Below are 18,169 nucleotides of genomic sequence, written 5' to 3' on the forward strand. Positions count from 1 at the left end.
AAATGATCATCTAATATCCTTTTGTATCTGTCTATATACATACTAGCACGGTACCCGCATAATACGGCAGTGATTGTGGTTGGAACGATGTGGTGGTGGGGACGACTGTTGATGGTGGAGGCGGCGGCGTGGTGTAGATAATTAATGTAAAAGGTTAATGGAGATATTTTGGATAGATGACTGATATTGTAATTTAATCATTAATGGTATTTTAGATAATTATTCTATAACTTTTAAAAAAAGAGTTGTTTTATTTATTAAATAGTATAAATGTATAGATTACATGTATAGGGAAATTAGGATTAAGAATTAATGGTATTTTGGGTATAAAAAGTGTTGAATTTCTTAAAATAAAAGAAGTCAATATGTTTTATAAGGAGTTTATAGATATTATAAGAAAGTTGATATAAATATAAAAAGATTAATCCTCCATTTTCCATATATAAATGTAGGGAAAAACCAATATGCAGTTAAAAATATGGATCTTCCATGCTTTCCCCTCACAAACTCTCCCATGAAAATCATATGTATAAATACAAAATCATCCTCTCACAAACTCCTGAAACTAGGCTGTTACTAAAAATATAGTTGTTAACTCCATAAATGTATATATTAAACTTAACTTAATTGTACAATTTTTTATCGTTTGAAGTAAAATGTTTCACACATGTAATATGCAATCTTAAATATTATGCTTTTCATTTTTCTAAAACATATTGATTCTTTTATCGTCAAATATGTTAATTAACTTTAAGGCTATTTATCCATATTTAAAACTTAAAAGTCTTTTTGGCGCCACATAAAATGGATAGACAAAAAATTGATGATCAATTTTGGCCACTTTTAGATAGTGACGCATAGAAACTTTTTGTTGAGTACCACAAAAATGTTTCATTATCTACAATTCTAGTGTGCGATAAATACGTAATTTTAATACTAGTTGATAAACTTTTTTCCATAACATTTTTAAATTTTAGTGCTTCAGTTAAAAGAAATAAATCGAGGCCCTTTTATAATATAATGAAAACTAAAATAATAATCTATATTTTGGTGAGAAAACTTTATAACAAATGCTAGGTAGTTGCTAAAGGTTCTCTTATGGTAATAGATACAAGTGCACAGCACCAAATCTGTTGGATGAGTGTGTGTTTTACCCCTTAATGAAGATTTGAGATGAGTATTAATAAGAACTAGGACAAGCTTGTCCCCATCTGATAGTGACTTCTTATACGAACCTTTTGTTGGAGTGTGATCATTTTATTATAAAACGCATGTCCGGGAATAATTTAAGCCTACGGGGTCACACGAAATGACACGGTAACTCGATAATATTAATTGATATATTAAAGTAATATATTGACTAGTTTGATCACGAAATGATTAATTAAACATAATTAAAGGGTTAACTATATTTAATTGATTAAAGAGGAGGATTAAAATGTGAAAATCAAAAAATGGACTTGGACCTAAAGTCCATGATGGGGGACGGCTCATTAGAGGCTTGTTTAAGCCTTTATGTTGCTTATTTTCCAAGATATGTTAACCCTAATTAAGCCCTATAAGTAGAGGCTTAATTCTTGGTTTTTCATATAAGCAAATTCTCTCCTTTTTCTTCCTTTCTTTGAAGTGGCCGAAAATCCTTCTCTTTGAGGGATTTCGACTTTGAAGTTTAAGGTTCAAGCAAAAGGTTTGTTTGGTTTGTAATCGAGTACTAGCATACGTTGTTCGGGGTGTCTAGTATGTGATCGTAGAAGGATTTTGCTTTAAACCCTAAGCAATAATAATATCATTATTATTATTATCTTATTGGAGCTTTGCATAAGGTACACGACTCAATTCTATTCTTTGTTAATTATTTGATTGCATATTTGATTCGATTTCTTCCGTTGCGCTTACTCGTGATTATATGGTTATTTATATATTCATATTCTAACAGTGGCATCACGAGCCACATATGTGATCTATTAATTACAAAGATCAAAACTTGAAGGGGGGTTTAAGGGTTGGTTGATTTTAATTAATTGTTAAATAATTAAAAGGTTGTTTTTCTTATTTTTAATTAATTAAATCGGATCTTGATTAAATAAAAAATTAAGGTTTTTGTTTAATTATAATTTCAACCTCATTCAATGGAGATTGAAACTCTCAAGCAAGTTTTGAATTGTGAATTGACATGATTAATGTGATGAATTGCATGATTATGTGTATCTTGATTATTTAAAGTTGTTAAATAATAGTAAAATCACAAGAAATTCATGCAAAATTTATTGTGATTTTACTGGATATATAGAGATATATTTGCAAAGCATGATGATCCAATAATTAGGGTTGATTATTAGATAATTATGTGACAATGTGAATTTTTCGTGTAAATTTCCTGGTTTGTGACAGTTTACTAAAAAATTCATATCTTAATCGGTAATGAGTTAGAAGCCCAAATTCGGACTGTAGATTGTCGACTCATAGGGATACAACTTTGTAGTTCTGGTCGAAAGCTGAATCTGACCAGAAACAAGCTCAAACTAGTCGTGAAGCTACTGGAAATTTCCAGTCAGCATGTTTTTATGAGTTTATGTGCTAGTTGTTAGTTATTTTGTTTAAAGGCTTACGCAATTAAGGTAACTTGATGCATGTGGTCCTCTTCTTCGGAAGGGGGAGCCGGGTTTAAACATATGTATGAACCATAGTGACCATGTTTAGGTGGCCTACCTTAACTTGTTACTTGATTAAGTAGTTCGGTAATTAGTAAGTTTATTAATTTTTGTATTGTTTATAAGTTGTATAAAGGTGATGCAAAAATTGGTTTTTGAAATAAACTTGACTAAGAACTATCGAAATAGAGATTTCATTAATAAAATTGAAGTCTTGCAACCTTGAGATACACCGGCTCACCCATTTGAACAAACTCTAAGAGAGGTATAAGTCGGAGTGCGCTAGCCTTCTAAAAGGGCGGGTTTTTAATTGCGTTCATCGCAAACCTTTGCCCTTGCGCTTCTTTGTGCGTTCAAATGGAGCTACCGAGCTCTCTTGTGTTGTAAGACTATACATATGATTTTATTAAATATTATGTTTTGAAGATTATGCATGAGTCTTCAAACATAAACTTTTAATTCAAATCAAATGCATTACCCATTTAAAGTTAAGTCAATGCCACCCACTTTGCTAAGAACACTTGCCAGTGCTTTTTGCTCTACGTGAGACGTAGGTGAATTGTATCTCTTCAAGGTGGATTACCACTCGTTGTGAGACAGCGGTGGACTATCTACATGTTCTTAATTGGGTGACTTAAAACGAGTTAAGAGGTGAGACCTTAACCCGTGGCATAAGATGGGACAAAACATGTTTACAAAACACTTAATACCCCTTTACAGTGTTGTTGTAAGTCCCATAATTCTAGGAGTTGCATGAATGCAATTATCGATTCTCGATTACCTTTTGAATACCGTCGTTTCTAGCAGATCAATTGATGAAATGATTGTATGTCAAGTTGGATCCTAGCCTTAGTGAAAGTAATTTGTTAGATGAATTTAACAAGGGTAAAATTACATTTCTTAAGGATAATTATCGGAATACTGATAATTGAACTTTTGTCTGTTTTGTAGATGGCAACAAACAATACCACTCACAACATACATCAATCGGCATTTAGGTCGATGTTGGAAAGGGAAAAGCTTTCTGGGCCAAATTTCAATGATTGGTATCGTCAGCTCAGGATCGTTTTGAGAGCTGAGAGGAAATACCAAGTCCTTGAAGAGCCAAGACCCGTTGCTCCTACTGCCAATGCTTCTAATGAAGCATTAGCGGATTATGCTGCTGCATATGATAGACATAATGAGGTCGCTTGTCTGATGTTGGGAAGCATGAATGCTGACCTACAAAAGCAATTTGAGCATTCATTTCCATGTGATATGCTTACTGAACTCAAGTCTATGTTCGAGAAGCAAGCTGGCGTGGAGTTATTCGATCTTATCGATGTACTTCATGACTTGCGACATGAACAAGGAACACCGGTGAGCGCTCATATCCTTAAGATGAAAGGATATTTTGAGCAGTTGGATAGGTTGACTTATGCTTATGCAAAGCCAGTACAAATTGGTATGATTCTCAAGTCCTTGTCTAAGGATTTTGAAGAGTTTGGACGCAATTATACTATGCATAGCATGGATAAAACCGTTATGGAACTTCTTGCCATGGCTAATGAGTTTGAAAAGAAGTTGCCAAAGAAAACTGCTACTCCCAATGTTCTCATGATCAAGGGGGAAAAGGTCCAAAAAGGCAAACAACCGAAGGGAAAGGGCAAGGCTGAAGGTAAAGGAAAGCAAATTGTTGCTGCTCCTAAACCTAAGAAGACCCCTCCGGCGAAGAAGGAACATCCCGCTAAGAACCTACCTTGTTACCATTGTAATGAAGTGGGTCATTAGAAGCGGAATTGTCCCAAGTATCTTGTTGAGTTGAAGAAGAAGCAGCTCGGTACGTCTGGGACTTCAGGTATATTCTTCACCATTGAATTATATTCATTTTCTAAGCGGAATTCATGGGTTTACGACACTTGGTGTGGTACTCATATCTCTAATTCATTATAGGGGCTTAGAAGGGGAAAGAAACTGAAAACGGGATCTTTGCAACTGTTCGTGGGAAATGGCCTACCAGCAGTTGTAGAAAAAATTGGAGATTATCATTTGTTTTACCTAGTGGTTTAATAATTGTTTTGAACGATTGTCATTATGCACCTTCTATTACTAGAGGTGTTATTTCAGTTTCTTTGTTGAAAAACAATGGATTCGTTAATGTCTTTAATGATATTGGTATTTCAGTTTCTCGAAATAATGTTCATTATTTTGATGCTATTGCTTGTGATGGTATTTATGAAATTGATATGCGTGGTTGTGATTCAAAGGATAATTCAATGTATACTGTTAGCAAACGAGTCAAGCCCAATTCGGACTCGACTTATCTTTGGCATTGTCGACTTGCTCATGTTGGCAAGAAACACATTGAAAGACTTCAAAGGGATGGTGTCTTTCAAACAAATGATGAATCATTTGAAAAATACGTATCTTGTGTTTCTGGTAAAATGACAAGGAAACCTTTTCAAAATAAACCAGAAAGGGCTAAAGAGCTACTTGGACTAATACATTCGGATGTATGTGGCCCATTTAGACATGTGTCAAGGAGAGGTGCTAGCTATTTCGTCACTTTTACGGATGATTTCAGTCGTTATGGTTATGTTTACTTGATTAAGCATAAACATGAAGTCTTTGAAACATTCAAGGAATTTAAAAGTGAAATGGAGAATCAACTCGGTAAAACCATCAAGATCCTTCGTTCGGATCGAGGTGGTGAATACTTAAGTCAAGAGTTTAAAGATTATCTTAAAGCTTGTGGAATAGTTCAACAGTTTACTCCTCCATATACTCCTCAACACAATGGTGTTTCGGAGAGGAGGAATCGAACCTTGTTGGAAATGGTTCAATCAATGATGAATCATACGACTCTTCCTTTTTCGTTTTGGGATTATGCCCTTGAGACTGTTGTTCGCATTCTCAATATGGTTCCAACTAAGAAAGTTGATAAGACACCGCATGAATTGTGGCATGGAAGTGTTCCTAATTTGTCTTACTTAAAGGTCTGGGGATGTGAGGCACTCGTGAAACGAGATACGCCTGACAAGCTTGTACCTAGATCTGTCAAGTGCATCTTTGTAGGATACCCAAAGGAAACGATGTTACTACTTCTACTTTCCTACGGAAAACACTGTCAAGGTTCATCGATATGATGAGTTCTTTGAGGAGAAACTCATATCTCAAGAAGACAGTGGGAGGATTGTTGAACTTGATGAACATCATGAAGATGTGTCAACTTCTAAAGATACTAGCAATCTTCAACTGGGGGGGGGGGGAATGTTCAAAGAGATGAATCTCAAGATGAACTTCAAGTTGAAGATGAAGCGATTCCAGTTCGTAGGTCCTCAAGGACAATACGTGCTCGTGATAGATTAAATCTTATGATTGAGTCTGAAGAACACATAGTAGGAGATTTGAATGAACCTCCTAATTTCAATGCTGCATTATCAGATCTGGAATCTGACAAATGGCTTGAAGCTGCGAATGTGGAAATAAAATCCATGAAAGACAATCAAGTCTGGAGCTTGGTTGATCTTCCACCAAATGGTAGAACCGTTGGGTGCAAGTGGATCTTCAAGAAGAAGACCGACATGGATGGAAATATACACACCTATAAAGCTCGTCTTGTGGCGAAAGGTTATACTTAACTCTTTGGAGTTGATTATGAGGAAACCTTTTCTCCAGTTGCGGACATTAGAGCTATTAGGATCATCTTAGCCATATCAGCGTACTATGACTTTGAGATATGGCAAATGGATGTCAAAACCGCTTTCTTGAATGGTTTTCTAGACGATGAAGTCTATATGGTACAACCAGAAGGTTTTGTCGATCCTAAATATCCCAACAAAATATGCAAACTTCAAAGGTCCATTTATGGACTAAAACAAGCATCAAGGAGTTGGAATAAAAGGTTTGATGAAGAGATCAAAAAGTTTGATTTTGTTCAAAATCCTGATGAGCCATATGTATATCGCAAAGCTAGTGGGAGTAATGTTACTTTCCTTGTCTTGTATGTCGATGACATATTGATAATAGGAAATCACATTCCAATGTTGAAAGATGTTAAATCTTATCTTGGAAAGTGTTTTGCTATGAAAGACTTGGGTGAAGCAGCATTCATACTTGGAATCAAAATCTATAGAGATAGAAGTAAACGGTTGATTAGATTAAGTCAAAGTGCGTATATAGATAAGATCTTGAAGAGATTCAAGATGGAAAATTCTAAGCGCGGAACTTGCCTATGCAAGAAGGACTTAATTTATCCAACAAGAATGGTGCTTCTACACCTGAAGAGGTGGAGCGTATGAAGAGAGTCCCTTATGCTTCGGCGATGGGATCTATCATGTATGCGGTTAGATGCACTAGACCTGATGTTGCGTTCGCGCAAAATATAGTAAGCCGATATTAGCAAAATCTCGGAGAGGATCATTGGACTGCTGTGAAAAACATTCTTAAGTACATGCGTGCTACTAAAGAATTGTTTTTGGTGTATGGAGGAAATCCAGATCAAGAGCTTAAAGTCACTGGATACTGTGATGCTGGATTTCAGACTGATAAGGATGATACCAAGTCTCAGTCAGGGTATGTCTTCATTTTTAATGGAGAAGCAGTAGGTTGGAAGAGCAAGAAGCAATCTACTGTTGCTATGTTTGCTACAGAGTCTGAGTATATAGCTGCTTCAGATGCAGCAATGGAAGCTGTCTGGATCAGAAAGTTTATTTCTGGGCTTGATGTGATGCCATCAAATAATACACCTATGGATCTGTACTATGACAATTCTGGAGCAATTGTCATTGCCAATGAACCTGGGGTTCAAAAAGGTGCCAGACATTACCAAAGGAGATATCACTATGTTCGAGAGCAAATCGAATCACGTGAAATCAATTTACTCAAAGTTCGCACAGATTATAACTTGGCGGATCCTTTTACAAAGGCATTGTCAAAGGGAAAGCTCAACAAGCATGCAGAAGGCTTAGGTCTTAGATATTGCTAAGTTATATCATGCAAATCTGTGATTGGTATTTGAATAGTGGGATGTTAAACAATTGTTATTTTCAATAAATGAATTTTTATACTCGGTATAAGTGGTTTCATTTTTATAATAATTGTGTCCTATATTTGCATGTTTAAATCCATGAATATTAGTTGAATATTCTAAATGTCTATTGTCGATTAATTATATGGGAATATAATTAAAGTAAGACAATTGTGAGAGGTTGGTGAAAATATTTAAGGGAATATTTTGAAGATGGTGGATCATACCAAACTCACATGATATTCAAAAGGTGAATATTGGACTTACCCCACAGAACGAATTATCATTTTATGGATCGGCATGATTAAATGAAGTTCGTGAAATGGTTACTTTATTTATCCTTTGACTTGAGATACAAGTGATTTATGCATGTGTGGATTGCATTTCTTGATATAGTTCCTAACTGTCCTGAACAAGGCAGTAATAAAAAGGCTATTTCAGAAATGTTGAGAAACGACATGGCCAGACACTTGTAGTCAATACATGATTTGTTCCTTCAATTTGCAACTGAAGTATGATACCATTTGGCGCCCTCATTAATTAATTGAAGATGTTTGTATGGCCACACCCAAATGAACTCAAGAAGTTGTCTTGACTAATTTGGTAATCTTAATTAATTGTAGAAATGAGAAATATAATCGTTAAATTATGAAATGACATTGATCCATATTCATAATTAACAAGGGTATCTGAACAAAGGGATATTAAAGACTAAATCATTTCAACTTGGCGATTTAAGAATCTATTCTTAAATATTTCCGGGAGCATTGGAGTGTTGCTAGACGCCAACCAATGTTATTGCCTTTATAATAACATGCTCAAGTGGGAGCTGTTGGAGTGTGATCATTTTATTATAAAACGCATGTCCGGGAATAATTTAAGCCTACGGGGTCACACGAAATGACACGGTAACTCGATAATATTAATTGATATATTAAAGTAATATATTGATTAGTTTGATCACGAAATGATTAATTAAACATAATTAAAGGGTTAATTATATTTAATTGATTAAAGAGGAGGATTAAAATGTGAAAATCGAAAAATGGACTTGGACCTAAAGTCCATGATGGGGGACGACTCATTAGAGGCTTGTTTAAGCCTTTATGTTGCTTATTTTCCAAGATATGTTAACCCTAATTAAGCCCTATAAATAGAGGCTTAATTCTTGGTTTTTCATATACTTTTTCACATAAGCAAATTCTCTCCTTTTTCTTCCTTTCTTTGAAGTGGCCGAAAATCCTTCTCTTTGAGGGATTTCGACTTTGAAGTTTAAGGTTCAAGCAAAAGGTTTGTTTGGTTTGTAATCGAGTACTAACATACGTTGTTCGGGGTGTCTAGTATGTGATCGTAGAAGGATTTTGCTTTAAACCCTAAGCAATAATAATATCATTATTATTATTATCTTATTGGAGCTTTGCATAAGGTACACGACTCAATTCTATTCTTTGTTAATTATTTGATTGCATATTTGATTCGATTTCTTCCGTTGCGCTTACTCGTGATTATATGGTTATTTATATGTTCATATTCTAACACCTCTTAGGTGAGGTACGTCATCTAATATTTGAGTTGACATTTAGTGTTGTTCTGATAGTTTTATTTAAATGCATGTCATCCAAATATTATGTTTTCTTATCAATTTATAAATGTTAAATTTGGTTGAACAATAATAAACTTATCACACACATAACAATTTGATGATTTTGGTATTTTTACAATTTTAAATTTTTTAAGAATATGTAAATGTAACTATAAATATTACTTAATTGTGAATAATTTGGTGAAAGGCTTTTTATAGGAGTGTGACTTGTAAAAAATGTATATGTTGGTTAAAATGTAGTATCATTCATTGCGAGTTGGTTATTTGTCGGCACTGGTTTAAATTACGATGTGTTTGGAAGCCCGCGGCCAAACGAGTATAACACAAAGAATCGACAAGGAATTCCATTAGTCACCGGCCGTTTTGTTTCTTTGAAACAACTCGATGAATTTAGTGGATCTTTTTAGGAGGCCTCAATGACATTACCTTTCAAAGTAAAAAAAAATATCTATTACGTACTTTTATTTTCCATTTGATCTAATTTGTACCCTTTCCCAATTATCCCTCTGAAGGAGTCGGGAGATGAGTATACTATACGTCTATACCCTTAACGACGGTTGGCGAACGAAGACCCTTTTTTGTTCTCGCCCAAACTTTTTGTGCAACCCAATTATATTTTTTTCAAAAAACTTAAAAAACACCCATCTTGACAGTGATACATGTCGTATATGTAAAATCTTAGATGCGAAAATTCTTCCATTAAATATTACATTTTACCAAATAATATGTAAATGTTACTATAAAAGTATAGGTATTATAGATATACATTTATCTTTGTAAATTGCCTCCAAACAAGAGTTTTTAACTTAATAGTCACATGAATTCTATCTAATATTGTTTTCTACAGGTTAAAGGTTGTGTTTTGATTGTTTCCAGATTATATTAAAGTAGAAGATAAAAACTCAGACCTTGCATTCATAAACGAAAATGCTAGCTTTAGTTTTTGCACAAGAATTCGGTATTTGACATCAGAAACACCTTATCATATAATGATGAATTCTTACAAGTACTTTAGACTACGAAATGTAATTGTATATTTGTACATAAAATCACAAAATTATTATTTCAAAAAATTGAACAAAGCTTATGAAAAATCCAAAAATGCATCTAACCATTAAGCTGGATTTTTATAAAAACCAAGATGTTTCTTTTTTCTTTTTAAAAAAAAAACTCGAAGATGTTAGGATGAAGATTTTTTAAAGTTATAAATAACTTTGGAGGTAAAGTTGAAAGGATCTCGACCTTTGGATTGAAATCAAAGATTAAGATTTAAAAATCATATTTAAATCTTAACCTTTAATTTTAATTCAAGAGTTGAGATTAACAACTTTACCACTAAAAGTTGTAAATAACTTTTAAGAATCTCAGTCCAAAATGTTAACTAATTACAAAGTACAAACCTTTCCACCAATGTTTACCAAGATTAAAGTCAATAAAAAAATCTACCTAACACTTTTCCCCCAAATTTGTGGTCCTAAAATCTATTTTCAACAACACCCCACTTTGATTCAAAGACTAATTTCCATCGATCTTAAGTCATTTATCAATTTCCAGATTTCCAGGTAATCCCACTTATCTACTTATCAATTTACTCTTTAATTTTAATCATTTTGTATTTTTTCCCCCCTTTTTTATAATAAAAATTGAATCTTTATTAGATGGATGGCAATAAAGATGAAGCTTTAAGATGTTTAGAAATTGGGAAAAAAGCATTAGGGTTAGGCGATCGAATTCGTGCACTTAAATTTATTAAAAAAGCTCAAAGATTAGACCCATCACTTAATGTTAATGATTTGTTATCAAATCTTGATGATAATAATGAAACACCCACTTCGCCAGAGACCGGAAATGGTGTCGGTGATGGTCCCGGGGTTCGTCGTAGGGGTCCGGGAAATGGGTCTGTGTCGGGTTTGGGATCGGGTTCAGGGTTGGGTTCGTGTACTCAAGAACAGATAATAATAGTGAGGGATATTAGAAGGAAAAAAGATTTTTATGATATATTAGGATTGGAGAAGAGTTGTAGTGTTGAAGATGTTAGAAAAGCGTATAGGAAGTTGTCGTTGAAGGTTCATCCTGATAAGAATAAGGCGCCCGGGTCAGAAGAGGCGTTTAAGAAAGTGTCGAAAGCGTTTCAGTGTTTGAGTGTTGAGGAGAGTCGGAAACAGTATGATGTTGTTGGATCGGATGAGCCTAGTTTTCAAAGGCAGACGACTAGGCATCATCATCGGGCTAGTCATCAAGGGTTTGGTAATGGGTTTTATTATGGAGGGGATGTTGATGCGGAGGAGATTTTTAGGAACTTTTTCTTTGGAGGGATGAATAGTGGGGCGACGACGCAGTTTAGTGGGTTTGGTTTTGGGAATGGGATGGGGACAAGGACAAGAACACGGACGACTCATACTGCTCATAATGTTTCCGATGGGTTTAACGTGAAGGCTTTGCTGCAGCTGTTACCGGTGCTTTTGATTATTTTGTTCAGCATTTGGCCATCCAATGAGCCAGTTTATTCACTTTCGAGGACTTATAGTTATGATTACCGTTTGCTTACTCAAAAAGGGGTTCCTTTTTATGTAAAATCACGTAACTTTGAGCAAAGTTACCCGTCTAACAGTCCAGAAAGAATGCAGCTTGAAGGAAGGATTGAGCACGAGTATTTGTCAATTCTTTCTCACAATTGTCGGTTAGAGACACAACGGCTTCACTTTGGGTATCAGCGTCAAACACCTAATTGTGATATGTTGAAGAAGTTTGATGCTAACTTGGTTTCTTAATTAAAGGTCCGGTTGCTCTTTCTTATTTAATTGTTACTTGATAAATTTGTCAGATTGATATTATATATAGTCTTTGAGAATAAGCTTGTAGTACATATCCTGCGTCTACTTTCAATACGTGTACTTGTACATTTATAAAAGATGGCAAATTATGCAAATCCTTTTTGTAACTTTAGTGTTAAATTATCGGTGTCATGATTGCTTCCACGAGACCGGTTATCAGTTTTACCATATCAGTTTCAGTGTTTGGAAAAATACATTCTGTTTGTGGGTATTTTGATTGTTTAGATGTCAAAAGGCCGTGTCTTGATGTTCAGTTTGCCAACCCTTTGGCTGCGTCAATAATACATTAATACTGATCATCTAAGGGTTATATAAAATTACGTGTCTGTCACTTTCTTATAGCCTCTATTTTGAGATAAACAGATTATGCCCTTTCCCTATTCAGGTTACCCAGGGAAGACAAGTTGTATGTTCAGATATATGCAGCCTAAACGGGCTATTCCTCTGTTTTGAGAGACTTTCGAGACAATAACTTATTTTTTGTAACAAAATATTGTCTTTTCTGGGTAAAAGGGATTTACCCTGGCTAACTTAACAACATATTGTCCCTTTAGGTCATTTTGACTATTCTTTAATTTTTAGCAAAAAGTAAATACTAGTATTATTTGTGGTCATTCTATGTATTAGTTTCATAAGCATCTCTTATCAGTATCGGCCAAACACGATTTCCAATCATGCCTCTTTCTCTATCTCTAAATATTGGGGAAAAAGAGTATCTTTATAGCATATTCTTTCTCTTAAAAGTTGCATTTCCAACAATTACTCTAAAAATCATAGTCTATATATTTACTTAAAATATTACTACTTATCCTTTTTATAATAAACAAATAGATTATAATCAACAAGTAGTTTTTGTAGATGAATAGTGGTCCTTTATATATAGAAGAAAGTTGGCTTCCACTAAATTTTTTTTAAGACATAGAGGCCCCATTGGAGTGAGCCATTTGGGTGAGTTTTTGGTCCTCTATCTCTATATTTAGTGATAGAGGAGCTTTTAGAGGAAACCGTTGGAGATGACCTTACAACTTCATACTGCAGAAGCAAATCCGTTCACTACTCTGTGCGATTGAATTTTATATATGTTCTTATGATTATAATGTCACACAATCAACTCTTAGATGTACTTCAACACACTCTTAACTTGCAAGAAAACATTAGTTGCGGACTTGCAGCTGATTTTTGCCTGATTTCTTTGGGGGTTATAGTGTTATACTAGTGACTCTAGTGTGCGATTTTTAATATGATACGATGCTGGCAGCATGCAGGAGGTGTATCTATTTGTTTCAATATATAGTCTCTGGTATCTTGATTCTGCAGCTTAACTTTACTTTAAGTTTAGGTTTTCTTAGAAAAGTCTTATGCCCAAGCTCATGTGAAGCATTACCAACCTGTCATTGGGTGAATGTAAAAAACACATGCCCAAATCCTTTTAGGGAGCCGGATCTTTGTTTTTATTAGAACAGCACATTGTACTAGCTTGTGGACCCCTAGAGTTTGCTGCTTTATATGGAAACACTAGTTTAGAATCTAATTTTATATTTGTGCAGATTATTTTCCTCAATCTGAAAATTTGTTGAAGGTCTGAGGATATGCTAGAGGGAATTTCCTCTTCAAATATGGATCATGTAAGTTTGGCTGCATTTGGTAGCTGGTGTTTGGAGTAAAGTCGTTAAGCAACTCCAGACGAGTTTATAGCCAAAATTTGTATCGTCTTTTGAGGTTTAAAGATACGAGTTATATGTATACTCAGTCATTTTTAGCTACTGTGGGCAGAGCATTTAACACTTGTGTAATAAATTGTCGTATACTATTGTAAATTTCCTGATAATAGGCTTTGTTAACAATAGTCTTTTGTTTGCAATTTTGCTTTTCCGATCCGGTAAGTTTCTTGAGCTGGGTGTCGTGTTAACAGGCTTCTCGGAAGTTTTTGACACAAGCTTATTATGCATTTGTGTGCTCTTTGTACACACAAACACACAGATTTGCATCGATGCACTTTGCCCGAGGTGTTTTCGGGATGGGCATTGTTGTTATTGTTGATGGTGTCTACTCTATCTATAAATGTGGGGCTGTTCAATTCTTTGCACTTGAACATGATCAAGGACCCAAACTGAGGTCAACCCGTTATGACCAGTTAACCTGTTAGTTATGGAGCTGTTTAGGTGGATTATGCATAGTAAGGACTGAAATCTTGTTCTTGAAGGCTCAGTGCCTCAGTCTCAACAAAAAGCATTTTTTTAAATACCCAATTACTCTTTGTGATGCTTAGTTGTAGGCTTGTTTTAAAGTGTACAGGTTATGGTCACTTCCTCTATAAAAGGTTTGATAATCTCAAAGGTATAGGAGGTTTCATGCGAAACTCTCATTATACCATATCGAAATCATATGAGGTGGAAGCTCTACATACGGGTTTGACACTGAGCCTTTTGGTTTAGATTATTTCTTTGAAGGGGAGTGGCTTAAAAGAATTAAAACATTACGTGGTGGTCATGTTGCATTGGCGCTCCTAAACCGCAAAATGTGACTTGACACAATGAGGCACCATCTAAATATGTTGAACGGGCGAAAGTCATGGTGGGGGTGTTCGAAAACATAGAAAGATTGGGCTGGCTGAAACATGTTATTTTTCATCGATGGCAAAAATGAGTCTGCCACCACCACGAGTTGAAGATAGTTTGTGAAGATGACTTAAATGATTAGACGTTTGGACGGATATATAAAAGGTGATAGCATGCTTCAAGACGGTGGATATGACTGTTTTCGAGCAAAACATAAACGTTAGAAATTAAAATTTGTGGATCAAAATGATGTTGGATGCTGAAAAATATTAGACCATTCGTATATCTCGTATAAAGTCAGATTAAAATGATATGAATAAGCCGTTCTAAAAATAAATAAATAAATATATGAATAAATAGCTTGTTTAAGATATATATTTGTCATTTCGGTCGACACAGGACTGTTGGTGCGAAGAATCAATATGAGATTTTACGGATTCTATCAAAATCAACGGAAATGATAGATGAAACGTGCCAAAATGACCAAAAACATAAGGACCTTTGATGCAATTATGTCTAATTAAGATTATATATATAGAGAAAAAAAAATTTCAAACGTACTCCCTAAGTAATTTACGAGTATTGTTTTTATTAAAAAAAAGTACAGAACTAAGATTTTGGGGGGCCCATAATCCTAAAAAGGCCAGAGAAATATGTTTTGTATATATCATCAACGGAGGGAAGGGAGAGAGGAATCCAGAACTTAACAAACAGTGTATGTAATTTTGTATATATCATCAACAGAAAGGGAGGAAGAAAGAAAAAAACAATGGCGTTTTACTTATCACTTGCGAAATCATCGGTACAATGCATGTCGCTGGCCAGGTACAATTTCATTCATTCATCAATTATTTATATGTATGCTTTGTACTCTATCTGTTTGAATCAATCATTCTATTGTGTTTAAACAATTGCTAACTTGATTTTTTTCGAGTTGATAAATCCGAAATATATATATATTTTTTCTATAATTATTTTTAATAGGTTGACCACAAACTCATTTGACTTGACAACCTGCGAAACCACCCATTTGACTTACTGTTATCAACCCATCAACCCGCCAACCGGAAACTCGACCCACCAACCTGATTTTTTTCAGGTTCGGGTTGACAGGTTGTGGCCTGAAAGTTTTAATGGGTTCAATTAGGGTAAGAGATTTTCGACCCGTCAACCTGAACTCGTACCCATTGACAACACTCTATGTATATAGTTGTTACTTTACTTCACTAATTATAACAATCTATGTTTTTGAGTTTTCTTGTATGGGTTAATTTCTTACTATCATGACATGAAGGACTTATATACTTTATTTATGCACAGGCCTTGGAAATTCACAGGACTACGCTGCATAACACCCAGCCATCCCAAAAGTTACTCTAGTTCATCAATATTGGCACCAACAGCTACCTCATCATCTACTCTCCTTGGTCCACCGCAGATCTACCTTTTCCGACCCAAAACTGATCATGACATCGTCCCACCACCGCCTTCTCCCAGCCACCCATTCGTTGATGCAATGGTCTCAAGCTTTAACTCCACTACCATCCCAAATGCACCACCCATGATGGGTTACACTGAAAACAATTCTCCTACCTATCTCTCAACCGGCAACCCTTGTCTCGATTTTTTCTTCCATGTAGTCCCTGACACGCCACCAGAATCTATAACCCGACGCCTGCAACTGTCATGGGACCACGACCCGTTGAAAACTTTGAAACTAATTTGCAACCTTCGTGGGGTTCGTGGTACTGGAAAATCAGATAGAGAAGGGTACTATGTGTGCGCATTGTGGCTTCATGAAAACCATCCCAAGACTCTTGCCTGCAATGTGCCTTATTTGGCAAAATTTGGATACTTTAAAGACTTGCCAGAGATACTTTACCGACTTCTAGAAGGAGTTGATGTTCGGGTAAAGGAAAAAGCGGAGCATAAGAAACGAAAACCTTGGAAGAGATATGGCCGTTGGATTACGGCACGAACCAAAAGGAGTGATGATGATTCATCAGATGCAGAGAAAAATGCCTCAAGAGAAAAAAGGATTATGGAAGAGATGAAGAGGGTGGAGATGGTGAAATTAAATGCAAGCAAGCTTAGAAAAGAGAAGAGGGTTATGATGGCTACGAAAGCTGTTGAACGGTATAACAGTGACCCGGATTACAAGTTGTTACACGAGAGTGTTTCAGATCTTTTCTCTGAGCATATGCGATCTGATATGAAGAACTTGGCACTAGGGAGGTTGAGAAAAATAAGTCTAGCTGCCAAGTGGTGTCCGTCGATTAATTCATCTTTCGACAAATCAACTTTGATATGCGAAAGCATCGCAAAAAAAGTGTTCCCACGTGAAGAGTACCCTGAATATGAGGGTGTAGAAGAAGAACATTATGCTTATCGTGTTCGTGACCGGCTAAGGAAGCAAGTTTTGGTGCCTCTTCGAAAAGCTTTGGAGCTACCAGAGTGTTTCATTTCAAAGAATGAATGGGACTTGGTCCGGTATAACAGAGTAGCTTCACTAGCAATGCAACTCTACAAGGAGAGGTTTCTAGAACACGATGAATGGAGGTTTAAAGAGTTCCTTGATGATGTGAGGTCGGGTAAGGCCAAGATCGCGTCCGGTGCATTGCTACCACACCATATCATATCATCTGTGAAACATGGCGATGATGATCAGGTGGCAGAGCTTCAATGGAAAAGAATGGTGGATGATATGGCAAAGAAAGGAAAGTTGAACAACTGCTTGGCAATATGTGATGTTTCAGGTAGCATGGAAGGGACTCCTATGGAGGTTTCTGTGGCTCTCGGACTTCTTGTTTCTGAACTAAGCGAGGAGCCGTGGAAAGGGAAACTTATTACGTTTAGTGAAAATCCAGAATTGCATATGGTGGAAGGAGATGATCTGAGCTCAAAGATTAAATTCGTGGAAAACATGCAATGGGATATGAACACTGATTTCCAAAAGGTGTTTGATCTGATTCTTGAAGTGGCAACGAATGCAAGGTTAACAGAAAACGAGATGATCAAGAGGGTGTTTGTATTTAGTGACATGGAATTTGACGAAGCTTCACAGAATCCATGGGAGACGGATTATCAAGCGATTCAGAGGAAGTTTACTGAGAAAGGATATGGAGGAGCGGTGCCAGAGATAGTGTTTTGGAATCTTAGAGATTCACAGAGTACTCCAGTGCCAGGGAAGCAGAAAGGGGTGGCACTTGTTAGCGGGTTTTCAAAGAATATATTGAAGCTGTTCATAAAAGATGGAGGGGATATAAACCCTGAGGATGTGATGGAGAAAGCCATTTCTGGGAAGGAGTATGAGAAACTGGTAGTGGTTGATTAACCTCAATGAATCGCATATATAAAAGAGTCGTAGCATTTACACACAGTTGATTATTGTCATATGATATTTTTATTTACCTTGAGAAATACAGTGGCTGCCTTAAGCACTAATGCACCAGGTGGCATGTCATGTAGCCAAGAGCCCGAGGTACAAACGCCGACCTTTAACATGTTGCAAAGGT

General features: G+C 35.7%; 2 protein-coding genes across 2 annotated transcripts; both read left to right on the forward strand.

Moving 5' to 3' along the window:
- The first annotated feature begins 10,714 nt into the window (after positions 1 to 10,714).
- Positions 10,715 to 13,957, forward strand: LOC122599654 (chaperone protein dnaJ 49-like). The gene is made up of 3 exons (XM_043772200.1): positions 10,715 to 10,824; positions 10,921 to 12,039; positions 13,644 to 13,957. The coding sequence occupies exon 2, from the start codon at positions 10,921 to 10,923 to the stop codon at positions 12,031 to 12,033; it is 1,113 nt and encodes a 370-aa protein (XP_043628135.1). The 5' UTR covers positions 10,715 to 10,824; the 3' UTR covers positions 12,034 to 12,039; positions 13,644 to 13,957.
- A 1,466-nt stretch (positions 13,958 to 15,423) lies between these two features.
- Positions 15,424 to 18,101, forward strand: LOC122599502. Its single transcript, XM_043772029.1, has 2 exons — positions 15,424 to 15,479; positions 15,975 to 18,101. The coding sequence occupies exons 1-2, from the start codon at positions 15,424 to 15,426 to the stop codon at positions 17,986 to 17,988; spliced, it is 2,070 nt and encodes a 689-aa protein (XP_043627964.1). The 3' UTR covers positions 17,989 to 18,101.
- The last annotated feature ends 68 nt before the right edge of the window (positions 18,102 to 18,169 follow it).

The sequence above is a fragment of the Erigeron canadensis genome, chromosome 5 (genome assembly GCF_010389155.1).
Source record: "Erigeron canadensis isolate Cc75 chromosome 5, C_canadensis_v1, whole genome shotgun sequence".
NCBI classification, from domain to species: domain Eukaryota; kingdom Viridiplantae; phylum Streptophyta; class Magnoliopsida; order Asterales; family Asteraceae; genus Erigeron; species Erigeron canadensis.